At 32.7% G+C, this 13,867-nt stretch overlaps 3 protein-coding genes across 3 annotated transcripts; 1 reads left to right on the top strand and 2 right to left on the bottom strand.

The window, feature by feature from the left end:
- Nucleotides 1–2,421: 2,421 nt before the first annotated feature.
- On the top strand, nt 2,422–3,150 carry TRIADDRAFT_24915 (uncharacterized protein; the record flags this gene model as incomplete). The annotated part of the gene is made up of 4 exons (XM_002113094.1): nt 2,422–2,530; nt 2,679–2,716; nt 2,801–2,923; nt 3,037–3,150. Coding segments are annotated over 4 exons (384 nt in total), but the record flags the coding sequence as incomplete, so codon positions are not given.
- Nucleotides 3,151–7,652: 4,502 nt separating this feature from the next.
- On the bottom strand, nt 7,653–8,597 carry TRIADDRAFT_25084 (uncharacterized protein; the record flags this gene model as incomplete). Its single annotated transcript, XM_002112660.1, has 1 exon — nt 7,653–8,597. The coding sequence occupies one exon, from the start codon at nt 8,595–8,597 to the stop codon at nt 7,653–7,655; it is 945 nt and encodes a 314-aa protein (XP_002112696.1).
- A 2,193-nt stretch (nt 8,598–10,790) lies between these two features.
- Nucleotides 10,791–12,355, bottom strand: TRIADDRAFT_2319 (uncharacterized protein; the record flags this gene model as incomplete). Its single annotated transcript, XM_002112659.1, has 3 exons — nt 10,791–11,024; nt 11,240–11,761; nt 12,248–12,355. Coding segments are annotated over 3 exons (864 nt in total), but the record flags the coding sequence as incomplete, so codon positions are not given.
- Between the last annotated feature and the right edge of the window lie 1,512 nt (nt 12,356–13,867).

Here is a 13,867-nt window from a genome sequence, read left to right as displayed (position 1 = left end):
TTACGATCCATCAAGAGATGTAAAGGTAATATCACTTAATTAATATCTATGCTAGATTGTTCATTAAATTCTACGGTTTGTGTCTTACGATTGTGTCGACAATCTCTATACTAGGAGAGATTTAAAAGTATTTGTGGTAACTGTTCAACATCGGGTGCATTATTGATGATCTAATCAACACTTCCATAATTATCCTATTCTTGAAATTTAAGATTTAACAAGGTAAATTATGAGTTCACGTCTATGTGTCTCTTGTTTGACTTAAGAAGCAAGATAAAAATACGTTTGAATTGAGATGGATGCTTTCTAGAAGAAATGACAGTATAAACGTAGTCACTATTGACCCGATGATACTGCTGAATAAACTAACTAGTAAGGGTTGCAGCAAAATTTGATGACGATATACTACAGTTCGACGGCAGGCCTCAATAGAATTTACACTTCAGTATGAGTGACTATATCGATACTAATAATTACAATATATCTATAGCACTAAAATATTGTGAAGAAATTTTTAACGGCATTTGAAGCTGATAGACAGAGCAATTACCTTTTTATTTTAAATACTCTAAATGGTATTTTTTACAATTTTACAATTAGCCAATCATGTTCGCTTTCGTAATAGACTTTTCTGTAGGACGTATGATTTCCTTACTATAAGAACAGGTTTTCAGCAATCCTTGATGCCAACCATGCTGCCTTATAGGCCTTCTTTTAATTAACTAATTATCGACTCAATGTTAAATGTAAACTGTTAAAATTCTTATGAAAAACGACAGAAATACAGCCGAGACTTTAAGGTATTTATAGACATTTTTTAATGTCAAATTCTGACGTTAGCTAGAGACAGAAATTGTACTTTTAATTCTTAGCTTAATGAAGATGAAATAAGGATATTGATCGAAACTATTTGTCACACGATATAAGCCATAGTAGTGAATACTAAAAAATTATCTGGAAATATTCTTGTAACAACTAGGTCATTTACCAAGTGACGACACCTTCATATTTATTTTAGTTACATATTTCTTAACTTATTTAGTCAGTTTTAACTATTGAATTATGATAGCGTATCGAAGTCAATCCATGAAAATAATATTTTTCTTGCTTTCCAATTCAGTATAAATTGGACGAAAGATTGAGTTGAGTAACGATTGATATTGTGCCCTTAGGGTTTCTAAACACTAATTCAATGAAGCTTTCGTAAGATGGTTAGAGAAAATATTTAGCATTTAATATTCAATAAGTAACGTAGAGAAGATTTAATTGCCTTTCACCATTTTTGGCCAACTTGACCTTATTTGATCCATATAAGCCATTACATAACTATTTTTGAAAAATTTTGTGACAAACAATACTGTAGTTATGGCAAGACCAATAGCGATACTTTTATAACAGATTATTTTGATGTCATTAGCTGTAATGCATGATTTCAGTTACTTAGTATCGATTTCTATACCGTAACGGTAAATTAAGCATTATAGTAAAAATCGAGTTTTTACCAAGGAAGCAATCTATGCTAGCTCTAAAAAGTGAGCAGCTCATTCTCTGATATAAAATCACGATGAAATTAAATATGTAGTTGGTTGCTAATAACTAAGTGCTAATGCGACGAAAGCAAATTTTGTACATTATATCTTACTACGAAAGCAATAAAAAATATTTCTTATAGATTTTACTTCTAAATAAAATGCTAACGGTTTTATCCTGACTAATATTGATACAAATAGCTGAAGCTTGCTAAGAATTGGATATATTTTTTGGCGAAATTTCGTATAATATTCTAATACACGAATAAAGATATTGCTTGCTGCAAATTCAAGTTTGTATGGCAGATAAATTTACGAAGCTATCTGGCTATGGCTCCAAATCTGGCAGTCAATCTAATTTAACATGCACTTTAAAACTGATCATATTGGGTAACTTTATCGTATTTAGAACCATTATCGATTTATTAACATTTCTTGTTTCACTTATTTACATCAAAACTTACCTCGATGTCAACCTGACTTCTATTGTATACGGTACCCAACCAGGTGATGATAATGTTGGAAAGTCTAATCTTGTGGAAAAATTTATTAATAACGAAGACGTAGCTTTTGTACCCAACACTATTGGAGGTAAAGCTAATAATGATCATTCCAATCTGCCTACTATAGAATGAAACGAATAATCACGAAATTTAGCAGCAAGCTAATAATGATATTCAACAGTATCAAAAGCTCTTAAATTCAAATTATATCTACATCATTGATATAAGAATTTCTGCCTATATTAGTAAAATTAATGCATTAAAATTTCATCCCTAGTTCACTTCATGAATATTAATGCTCATAACCTTTTAGCTTAAAGTGGATGCCAATACTAATTAAAAATGCATAAAACCATCATTTTAGTTGAATTTATTGGTAATCTGTTGGTATTGTAGCTAACTTTAGCCACAAGACCGTCCATCTGAAGGGTGTTACAGTTAAACTAAATATCTGGGATATGACTGGAAATGAAAATATCCTTAACATTTCAGTTTGTAGTGGATGCTGCATATTTAGTTTATCGTCATTGACGTGATAATCATGTTGTCATTGAATTCAGATATATGTTCCATACAATATCTTTCCTTAACTTTTCATTTTGGGTATTAAGATTTAAAAGCTTATCACTTGATCACTGTAGAGGAGAATATGCGGCTATAGTCGTTTATGATATTACGAACATGGTAAGTATTCATTCATTTAAAATAATTTTGACTTTAGTTATGCATGAAAATGATCTATCACCTCATAGCTAGCCTTGCTTTTAGGATTCACTTTACACGGCCATGGATTGGATTAAAGCTTTGGATAAAGTAAAAACTCCCCCAATCAACGTGAAGCTTATTGGAAATAAAGCTGACTTAGAGAGTAGAAGGATGATTAATCTCGAGGTATGAAGTAGAAGATATTAACCTAGGCAGGAAGCTTTCTTCCATAAATTAGTTAAGCAATCGAAATCATTGTATCTAATACTACTATACTTTGCTATATTAATAATTTACAGAAAGTACAAAAATACAGTCATGAAAACAAAATTGATCTTATGGAAACATCAGCAAGAACCGGTTTGAATGTCAACAAAGTCTTTAATACTATAATTGATGAATTCCTCATGTGAGAACTGCTTAATGTAGTGCAACTTAGATTCTACTATGAGAATAGTAATTCCCTATAATAATTAGCTATTGTCTTATTTTTATGCAGACACGCTTTTGCTACGTAAAAGAAAGTTAATGTACTTCTGATAATGCTAGCAATTAACCACGAAGTAAGACGTAGAATTACACAAGATAGATACTTTCGTTCTATAAATCTTACTGCGATTATATAAGCGTAATTACTTGTGGATATTTATTTTATTTATTGTCATAATGATTTTAAACGAAAATGTGATTAGAATGCAATAGACAATCTCTTACTCAACTTTATAGACATAAATGGAACATAACTACTGTTAGTGTGCAACTCAACGTTATTGCAGAAAATTCTTAAATTAAATGTTGTAAAAATTAAGTAGAGTGTTAGCTTTAAAATATGTTTGGTACATTTACAAACAATTACTTGGATTAATATTGATATTGAAATGTCATTTTATATTCTGTTTTTTGTCGTTACATTAGTGCCCTCAGATATACTAATCAGTAGATATTAGTTACTATATTTCGAAGAGAAGCATTTAATTTCGTATTTATTGGATAAAGCTTTCGCTAAAAGCGTATAAAAGCATAATAATCCTACCATATTTATAGTTATGTTTTAATTTTTTATCTAAATTAGACCTAGATTTAGGGTTAAAATTTGTAAAATCATTATATTATAATATTAAAAATGAAACCTATAAAAGTGCATTCAGTTTTTTAACCGAATATGTATTGGATAACTATTTTTCTGTTGGCATATTAGAAGGTATAATGCTAAGCATATGTTATTATACTAATTATAAGGTATCGAATTATAAAGATGATTTAGTCACTGCTATATTAAATTGCCCTCAGTAAGACACAATTTACCCGGAATCTAGGTCAGGGTACATATACATTCCTAAAGAATTAAATTTAATTTTCCTATATTCGATGTAGTTTATAGATACTAATTTAAACAGTACGATATCGAATTATACCGTTTATGCATTTCATGTAATTCTGCATTATAAAGACCACTTGCAATCGTGAGTCCGTAAGTTAAAGCCACTCTAGCTCAGTGATACCGACATAATGGAGTGTAAATTAGGTACAATTATTTTTCCTATTTCTCCTGTTGCATTTATAGTCAATGATCGTAATTGACTAGAATTTAGTGAATACCGATAGAATCTGCCTAGATATAGTTATTCTTCGCTCATCAATGTATTCATTACGGCGAATAACTATTACTAAAAAACTTGGCTAATTGGGGCCATTTAGCCTTTCTAATTCTGACTCTAGTTTTGTTAATTCGAGTGAGTACAATCCAGATATTATTAGCCCAGTCATAGCTGTTAATGACTAGATGCTAATAAATAACGGATTTTTTCAACCGTTTCGCTATCAATTCGACTCATTCGCTTACCACAGATTGGAGAACCAACTATTTCGTTGACGGTGCTCCATATCGTCAAGATCAGTGTTGTTTCTCTAGCTGAATTAGAATTTAACTCGATTGAAAATTTCGAAAGGTCGAATGGACCAAAACCAAAACTCAAATAATCAGGATAGAAATCATTAGCACTACTGCATGTGGGAGTTGTTTGACAGGGAAGAGAATAAGAAGCGATACTAACATAGGCATCAGCAAAGCCAATAAATTAATCGAAATAAGTTAATTAGCCACCAAGAACGTAAAACCGCCGTTGATAGCATCATTGCTGGTCCACCTTGAATAGCTTTATGTGTCATGATCACTCCCAAAGAGTGAGCGATAGTATTGGCTTTGGGTTTTCTGGTACAAGCTTCGACAGCTTGGATAAATCTTCAGATACGAGTTGGATATGGCAGGAAATGATATTGCAGAGAGAAAAAGAAAGCATTGGCTGGTCCAGTTATTATGGCATACATTTCACATTGATGATAGCGTCTAGAGTAAAAATTGATGGAATTGGTCCATCTTCTTTGTGCAACGATATTGCCAATAGCTTTATCAGAATTGCAACGGATAAATATCATCAAAGTCTTGTTAATAGCCTAGGAGCTACTTGCTCAACCACTAATACTGCATCCTTTACTTCGTGCAAAACATCACTTTTGTACCCATTATTGTCCAACCAACTTTGAATATTGCTTGGCAGTATGACAATGAAAGGATCGAGATTCCCCATAAACTAAGTAAATGAGCAGTATGGTGATCAGGACAAAAACTGTCCTGGACATTTCCCTAACAATTTACGTCTCTATCATCTCTCCATTTTTTAAGGAAGGAAATTAACTACGACCGAGGTACGGGAAAGATCAAATATAAACATTTTCGTAAAATAATATCTACTTAAATAAGTTCAATATCCAACATTATTCACATGGTGTAGATTATTTAATTAAAATTATCTCTATTGATTTATTTATAAAGTATTTTTTCCCTATTTTAAGTTTTAATTTGAAACAAAAAGTAAGATAATTAGAGTCAGGTGTTTTATTCTATAAAATTATAATTGTGTTTAACCTTATCTCTAATAACATATTACTGTGTAAAGTTAAAAATTTTCTTCATTTGATGTTTAATAATTACTTTAAAGTTTATGTAATTATTTAATATCTTAATAATTTTTCCGTTACCTTAACTGAAACTAGTTTTAACGGTTAATTTATCTTATATTTAGTTAATGATGGTCTCATGATACTATCTTATCCTTGCTAAATCATGCTGATAAATAAAGAAGGAGATCCACGCTAAATTTTAAACAAAGTAATTACTGTATAACAAAGTGAATCTTTAATGTCTACCAACACATTAGGAAGTTCATCATTCAAATAATACATGTTCGTTAATGGATTTTTATTCATTCAAGATGGGCATTTAAGGTAATTTTATTCACTATTGTTAAAATCCTCCACAATAAAGTACAGCAATTTGTGAATGGAATGAATTAATCAACTCCAAAACTGTAATCTAGTTGCTAGTTTAACTAATCTTAATCAAATAAGTTAATCCTTTCATTTCTTTTCAATTGTAGCTCGATACCATGACTTTACTACGGTGTGATAGATCTTGCTGTGAGAGAATAAATAATATCCTTTTTTTAGATAAACTAAAATCTTTGTCACTTTTGATAAAGAAATACCAATGTCAATATTCCACGGAATGTAGACCAATAAACCTTATGACTACAAAATTGATATAAAACATCATTTCAGATAAGCTAGAATCTACTGCAATATTAAAATGAAAAATCTATTCGATGTGTGTGCACATCTTATATATTAATTAATATCTACGTACAAGTATTTATTTGTAACGTTACCTTGAATAATAAATATTATCATGACAGAATAGAGAAAAGGATAGTTTCTTCAAATTAGCTAAAATATTTAATTAGGCATTTATTTGTAATCATAGTCGTTTGTAGTCTGACGCTATAGAGATGTAATAACTAAGATTTTCTAGTCCCAAAGAAGTAACTAAGCTTTCGCATGCCCTTTAAAGGTGCCCTCCTAAATCAATTTGAAGTCCAATACTGCTAATTCTTATGCCTTTTTTTCTGGACTATGTCGATTAAAATTACACTACTAAGTTATATTTTATGTTGTTATTTTAATTTCACAACTATAGTAATTGTTAATAAATGGATTAAAGATTTGAATATTTTGAAATAGATTTCAATAGTATTTTAATAAGATGGTGAAATCGTTCTGAAATTATCGTAAAACTGTTACATGCGAGTATCTAATATCGATCTAGCCGATCGATAAGATAAAATCACATTTAAAAGCAAATCGGACTAATGTTGCAAATGATAATGTGATTCCTAATACCTATAAATCGATTTTCAATTTAAAAATCGAATCAACTACATTAATCTGTATCCTTATAATCAGTGCTATAAAACCTTCTACTAGAAATTATCCTTCATATTCCTTCTGCTACTCAAACAATATAGGAATGATAGATTTGTTATTAATTAAAATATGATTTTACAAACAAAGTACGGCTAAATTTCCGAGCTGAAAATAGGATTGGCTCAATAAAATTTTTTCTCGATCTTAATGATGAGGTGCGGCAGCAGATCAATAAAGTAACCCTGGCATGAATTCACAATAAGTGCTAAGCGGAAATATGAAAACAGAATATTTGTCCTTTATTTCAAGCTCATAATATGATTTCTAATGTATAACAAATTGATTTTCAATTTGATCATCACTTCCATTGAATGTTATCAGTATGAGTAATAAAAAATTTCTACTAAACCACTGTTAAACGGGAACGAGAGCAATGACAGAGCGGATGTTACAGACTATTTTAAAGGCTCTTACAGGAAACTAATTTCTTTTCAACTAAAATCTACTATCACTTAAAAACCAATTTTCTTAAGCGAGATACCAATGGAGCAGTTTAATAGAGGAAACTCTGAAATGGGTTCGTGGTAGTACTGTTAAGTAGACTTAATTTGTTATTCTGACGTTACTTTATTGTACCTGTATTTCTCTATGAGACCTAAAGGAACTGATCTTGGACGCCAGCATTTATTTGGTGATTGGTAATGATATCAAATTGAACACTGCTAGTTAAGTCTTTGACACCAATATGGCCATAAGGTTCTGTAGAATAGAATTTTTCATCATTTTGTCCTATACATCGACTAGTTACTTTCTTGTAAACTCGACAGCCAGTTCCGATTACTTCATCAACTTTTGACCATATTGTAAAGATATATTCAGCTTCTCTAAATGGATCTGAATTTAATTGGGTTAAAAATTCCGACATACTATACGGACCAAGACCCTCATCCTTATAACCCGGATAGAAACCATTTAGTTCACTACAAAATGGAGTAATTGGACCCGATAGAAAGCAAGAAAATATACCCAAATTTGCACCGGCAATACCAATAAATGTATCCACGTAAGGTAATGGATTACCAAGATCGTAATAACCGCCATGATCTTCATCATAACCTGTGCCACCTTTAATTGCCTTACGAGCCAGGGTAACTCCCATAGAATGGGCAATAATATTAACTTGAGGGTAGTTTGTATAAGCTTTTACAGCTTCGATAAATTTTCGCACACGAAGTAAGTAAGGCCATGAATGATACTGTTGAGAGAAGAGTAAAGTATCAGCAGGTCCCCAAGTAATAGCGTATAATTCGCACGGACTATAACCTTTGGATAGGAAATAATTGATAGAATTGGTCCAACCGCGTTGTCCTGTGGCATTACCAACAGCTCTATCACTGTTTCCATGTACGAAAATAATCGGAATTTGATGAAATTTGTCGGAATCAGAAGTGCAACCGCCAAAACTAAAACCTTTATCTCGAGCGAAATTCTCATCTTTATAACCACGACTATCTAACCAAGTTTGAAAATGTTCCGAAAGAATAGCATCGTTAGGACTGATTTCACCATTTATGTGGCTAACTAAGGTTAAAAGTAACATCAGATAGATATCAGTCAATTTTGTAGCCATTTTCCGTAATTTTTAGGTCATCCAGATCGATGAAAGAAAAACTTTACTTGATGGCTTATTTATACATATGTTGTCATCGACGAAATTTAGACGGCTAATAATTGATGAAATTTAATTAATAATTAGCCAGGTTTTCTTTGTTCTGTTTTTCCAGGTATCTTAAAGAACAATTAGAAATCTATTTGATACTTATTTAGTGAGATCTATTATCTCGTTCATGATATGCTATAGAACTATTGCCCTCTTTTATAGCATAATTAATTACGAGTGGACATAAATACTTTATATAGCAACGTTAACTTGAATTTGGCTTATTCACCGTTAGTTTATAGTTAGTCTCCAATAAAACTAAATAATTTTGGATTAAGTAATCAAATATGACATCTATGAACAATTGATTTCAGAAGGACGTTAATTTATAGAAAGAATAAAACGCTTGAATATTTCTGATAATGCAATCTATCGTATGTTATTTCTTTGCTTATTGGATACTGGAAGCACCGATGGAGTTGTCAAATTTGTTATCGTTGTACAATAATATTGTTTTCATCAACATTCAAGCCATTACAAGTAACTTTGACCATTCTTAAAATGGATTGATCAATGAACTTTAAGCTCAAATACTAGAAGATGATTGTTATGCTATGTAATTCCATTAGTGATCCGTATAGAATGAGAATGTGGATTAAATCAATTAATTACTAAGATAATAATATTTATGTTTCTTTATAAATTACGGATTTGCTAGATATTACGTGAATGTGATCTTTTATTAAATTATCGATGATATGTTTGTCTTTTAATGTTAGAAAATTTGTGAATTTTAATAAAACAAACGCATTGATCAATAGTCATAGTTACTTTTGCTAATAATATGTCGATATAATTTTATTATCGAAAAACTCTATAAACAAATAAATTAATTAAGCCCGATGACAAGGGTAGAAGGCACGCAAAACATACATAAATAAAAGATTTTATTCAATAAGCGAATAGAGTATTAATAGCCCGCTCATTCACATTGAAATTAATACATTATCTAAACGATCAAACACAGCTTGATCATTGACAACACATTTCAACTGGTTAGTGATGATCTATAATTTACTTCGATAATAAATTAGAGCTAAACTTTATTCTTTATTCCGCTCTTGAATGGTTTAAAGCTATTTTCAACGTTATAAATATTATTGACCGCTGCTCTTAGTAGACATACAAATAATATTTTATCCTAGAAAAGGTAATTTAACATGTGCGGTAAATTTTTATCTGAAATAAATAACTATCACGCCAAGGCTAAGGTATCGGAAGCCTGGCAAATAATGGCACAATATTCTTCGTGATTTTACTTTGTTCACGATCAACTTTCTGTAAGTGTTGCATAATGGATGGTGGTTTTCGCTGATTAGTAATATTGTGGCCAATACCCGAGTTTGCATGATTTGGATGAGAAGTCTGTGTTGTTGATCTAGGGAGTTGGCCATCCTGAGAAAATCGTCCATTGAGAAATTTTTTATCGTTATTTTCTCGATGATAAGACTTATTTTTAGTTATTTTAGTAAGTAATGGAGGTTGAGAAGGACTTCCAATGGATCGCTTGTTGGCATTTAAATGAATATCGTGTTGATAGGATTCTCTGCAGTCTCGTTTACGCTTTTTAATAGGAGATAGTGATGGAATCAGCGGTTGGGGTTGATTGCCAGATCGAGCACTTACATTATTACGATTATACTCGTAGGATTGACTAGCTTTATGCCAAATCCTGTTAGAATAGTCCAAAACTTGGTTACCTCCATTGTGAGCATGTACCTGTATGCGATTTCGATTAAGACTACCTATGTCTGATGGCATTCTCGGGCTGTTTTGACTCGTGCTGTAATGATCATATCTAATAATCCTACTGTCGTCAAAATATCCTGCTTGAGTATCCATTGATTTGGAAGGCTTAAAGTCATAGGAACAATTCTTGGGACCATAATCTTTGCTCTCATCGTAATTCCTTGTTGTAGAGTGACTTCCACTCATTACATCCGGAATAACATGCTTTGCTTTATCACGATGATGCGGTATCGATGCCATTAATGGGGTAATTACGCTAGCATTTTTTTTATTCATGCTTACGCTACTTCTATTTCTTACACGACTTGATGACTTTCCTAAAGGCTTTTCTTTCCTGACTGGTCCCTTAGCGAGCTGGACATCAACCTTGCAACCGTTAATAACCGTACCACGAACACCTTCAATCGCCTTTAAGGCTGATTCCCTAGAAGCAAAGCAAATGAAAGCGTAATCGTGTAACTTCTTGATACGTTCAATAGAGCCATATTGAAGGAAGGCAGTGTTTAAGGTATCTTCAGTAATATGCTCTGCGATATTACCACAATAGACTTCTTTTACCTAATAACAAAATAATAATAGTATGTATATCGAATTAGAATTAGAATATCGACGAATTAGAATCGATTGATATAATAGAAGGAAAACAGATTTAGAACATTCATTTACTTAGTATGACGTAATCGATCAGCTCTAAGTAATAAAAAAAAAAAATGGTGATTGAAGGTAGTTCTGTAGAGCTTCGATGTTATTGACAGTGTGAACATATACAGTACCTTATTACCTACAACATGGTCTTTTGGTTCTTTAGAGGATTCAGCCCATTCAACATTAATCACCTTGCCAGATAAACTAACCGTATCTGTGATCAGTTTACGCCGAGCGTAGGTAGCAGCTTTATGGTCGACATATTCAAGGAATGCAAATCCACGAATTTTATCTTTTGCGTCAGGATCAGGATAGACAATGACTTCAGTTAAACCATCCGATAACTTGCTAAATTTATTATAAATTTCTTCTTTATTCATATACTTGGGTATTGGGCTAATAAATAGTCTAACGTTCGGTGTCGAATGTATTACAGTTAATGGTTTATCCTTTCGTATCGAGTAACCATGATATCTGCGGACACATTGGTTGGCAGCTTCTTTCGTTGTATACGAAAGAAATGCGTAGCCACGATTGTGTCCACTAGCAGGATCGATCATTAATCGTAATTCGTAGATTTTACCACAAGTTTGCAAAAGCGGTATTAATTCATCTTCCAAGGCATCATGAGGTATTTTACCGATGTAAATCTATAAGTAGGGTATGATTATCATTGTAACCTTATTAATTTATTAGTCTACAATAATATCACAAGCAGTAGAATCAATTACTGAATCAAGTTATTGCCTTTCATCACTGCAGACAAAAATAAACAGTATACTGTATATTGCAGTTGTAAGTCATGCTAAATGATCGCCAATATTTTAGGCCCGTTATAATACACGGAATACTTTAGTGATAGATCATAACTGCTATAGTAGAACATAGGTGATGGCAATATTTATCGAAACTGGCTGCTATAGAGCAATTTTGCACAATTTATACTGTATAATTTAGCCATCGATCATCTGTTGGTCAATGATACTAATGCAGTCCATCAGATTAGTTTATGGGTTGGTACAAATGCCTGGCTTTAACACTTGAGTCAACATGAGTTCCAGTTTATAGTACAAGTAAATGTAAAAGCCACTTGATCAGGTAATTATGTTGTAATTATTGCAATATCAAGTCATTACCTCACAATCCTGTGGAGGAGGACCTTGCCAATCAGATGGCGGTCCAAATTTCCTTTGTCCTGGGGTTATATCCATGCCATAACCTGTTTTCAAAAGTTGATGGATCTTTAGATTCGAGTTGGTTGTGTTGCTGATAGAATGGCGTAGTCGATGGGTTGCTAAATTATCTTCATGATGGGAGCCACTGTTATAATTCGTTGCATTACCTATAATACAGTCATTGGCACTATCGTTATTTACCTCTACAAATAGACTACGTATATGATTATACACAAGGAAAGAAAATGAAATTGGATGTCTCTTATCGATAACACGATTATAATTGGCTTTATCTAATATCATAAGTAGTACTGTATGCAGACAAATCGACGTTGATGACAGATTCATTGACGAGTAACAGACGTTGATCGTACTATAACCTTGAAGAAAAGAGTATCCTTACGATAGCACGACTGTAATTTTAATCTCTCAACATCCAAAACTAGCACAAATGATCTAGTTCTAAGTATGCTATGGACTGCTACAAGACTTTCTGGTAGTAGTCCTTGAAGGTATAAAAAGGGGGAAGGTATTGTTGGTAATCGTTATCATGACTGTTTAAGATAGATAGCGAAGACAAACAGGAAAGCAATATCAATCTTTGGGTCTACACACGGTAGAAAAATGGGGGTTGTCCAGAGGCAGTCATTGTTATGGCTGTGCAAGATAGATAAAAATTCGAAAGTAAGCTAAAGACTTAGACTGAAACATCCATTCAAGCACAGTAAACTGTTGGCACACAGCATATCCATCATCATGGGCCACTTTCAGTCCAGGCGAGCCCTAAGGTTGTGCCATAAGCTACCTGGCAGTCGTTGTCATGACTGTGTAAGACAGATAGCGAAGAAAAATTGGAACGCAATATCAATCTTTGGGTCGATAGAAGGTAGACAAATGGGGGTTTTCACAGGCAGCCATTGTTATGGCTGTGTAAGTAAGACAAAAATTGGAAAGTAAGTTGCAAACTTGGACTGAAACATCCATTCAAGTACAGTAAACTGTTGGCATACAGCATATCCATCCTCATGGGCCACTTTCAGCCCAGCCGAGCCCAACCGCTGTGTGATAATCATAAGCTATCTTTCTCACTGCATCGATCATCATTTCTAATGATCCTATAATGACTCCACGCTATCGATCGAAGAGTGAAAGGAATTTGATCCATTTTTAAAAGAGACGTACCGATGGACTTTATTGATGATGTCATGATTCCTTCTTTCGCAAGCGAGGAATGGTTTACCAGCAGTCTATCATCTGCCATCATGTCATCTGTCTACCGTTCGATCAATCCGTTATGAAACTGCGATGAATGGCAATCACTTGATTTCACCAATTGCGGTCGATGTCATGTATTAACGCTAATTGATCGATCAAATCCGCAAACATAAAGGATTAGCAGTAGTTTAGGAATCTAGGGTAAATAAATAAAACAGGCTGCAATGGCAGTTGCGTCTGTTAACTTTGCCTTCCGATAGGATTGCAGTGCAGTACCTCAAGTTAGAATACCAAGCAAAAGCTTTCATAGTCACTAGTTTGTCAACAACTAACAATACTGAGTTCTGGACTGCTAACAGGAAGAAT

The sequence above is a fragment of the Trichoplax adhaerens genome, genomic scaffold (genome assembly GCF_000150275.1).
Source record: "Trichoplax adhaerens TRIADscaffold_5 genomic scaffold, whole genome shotgun sequence".
NCBI lineage: Eukaryota > Metazoa > Placozoa > Uniplacotomia > Trichoplacea > Trichoplacidae > Trichoplax > Trichoplax adhaerens.
This window is presented reverse-complemented; position numbering and strand designations above follow the sequence as displayed.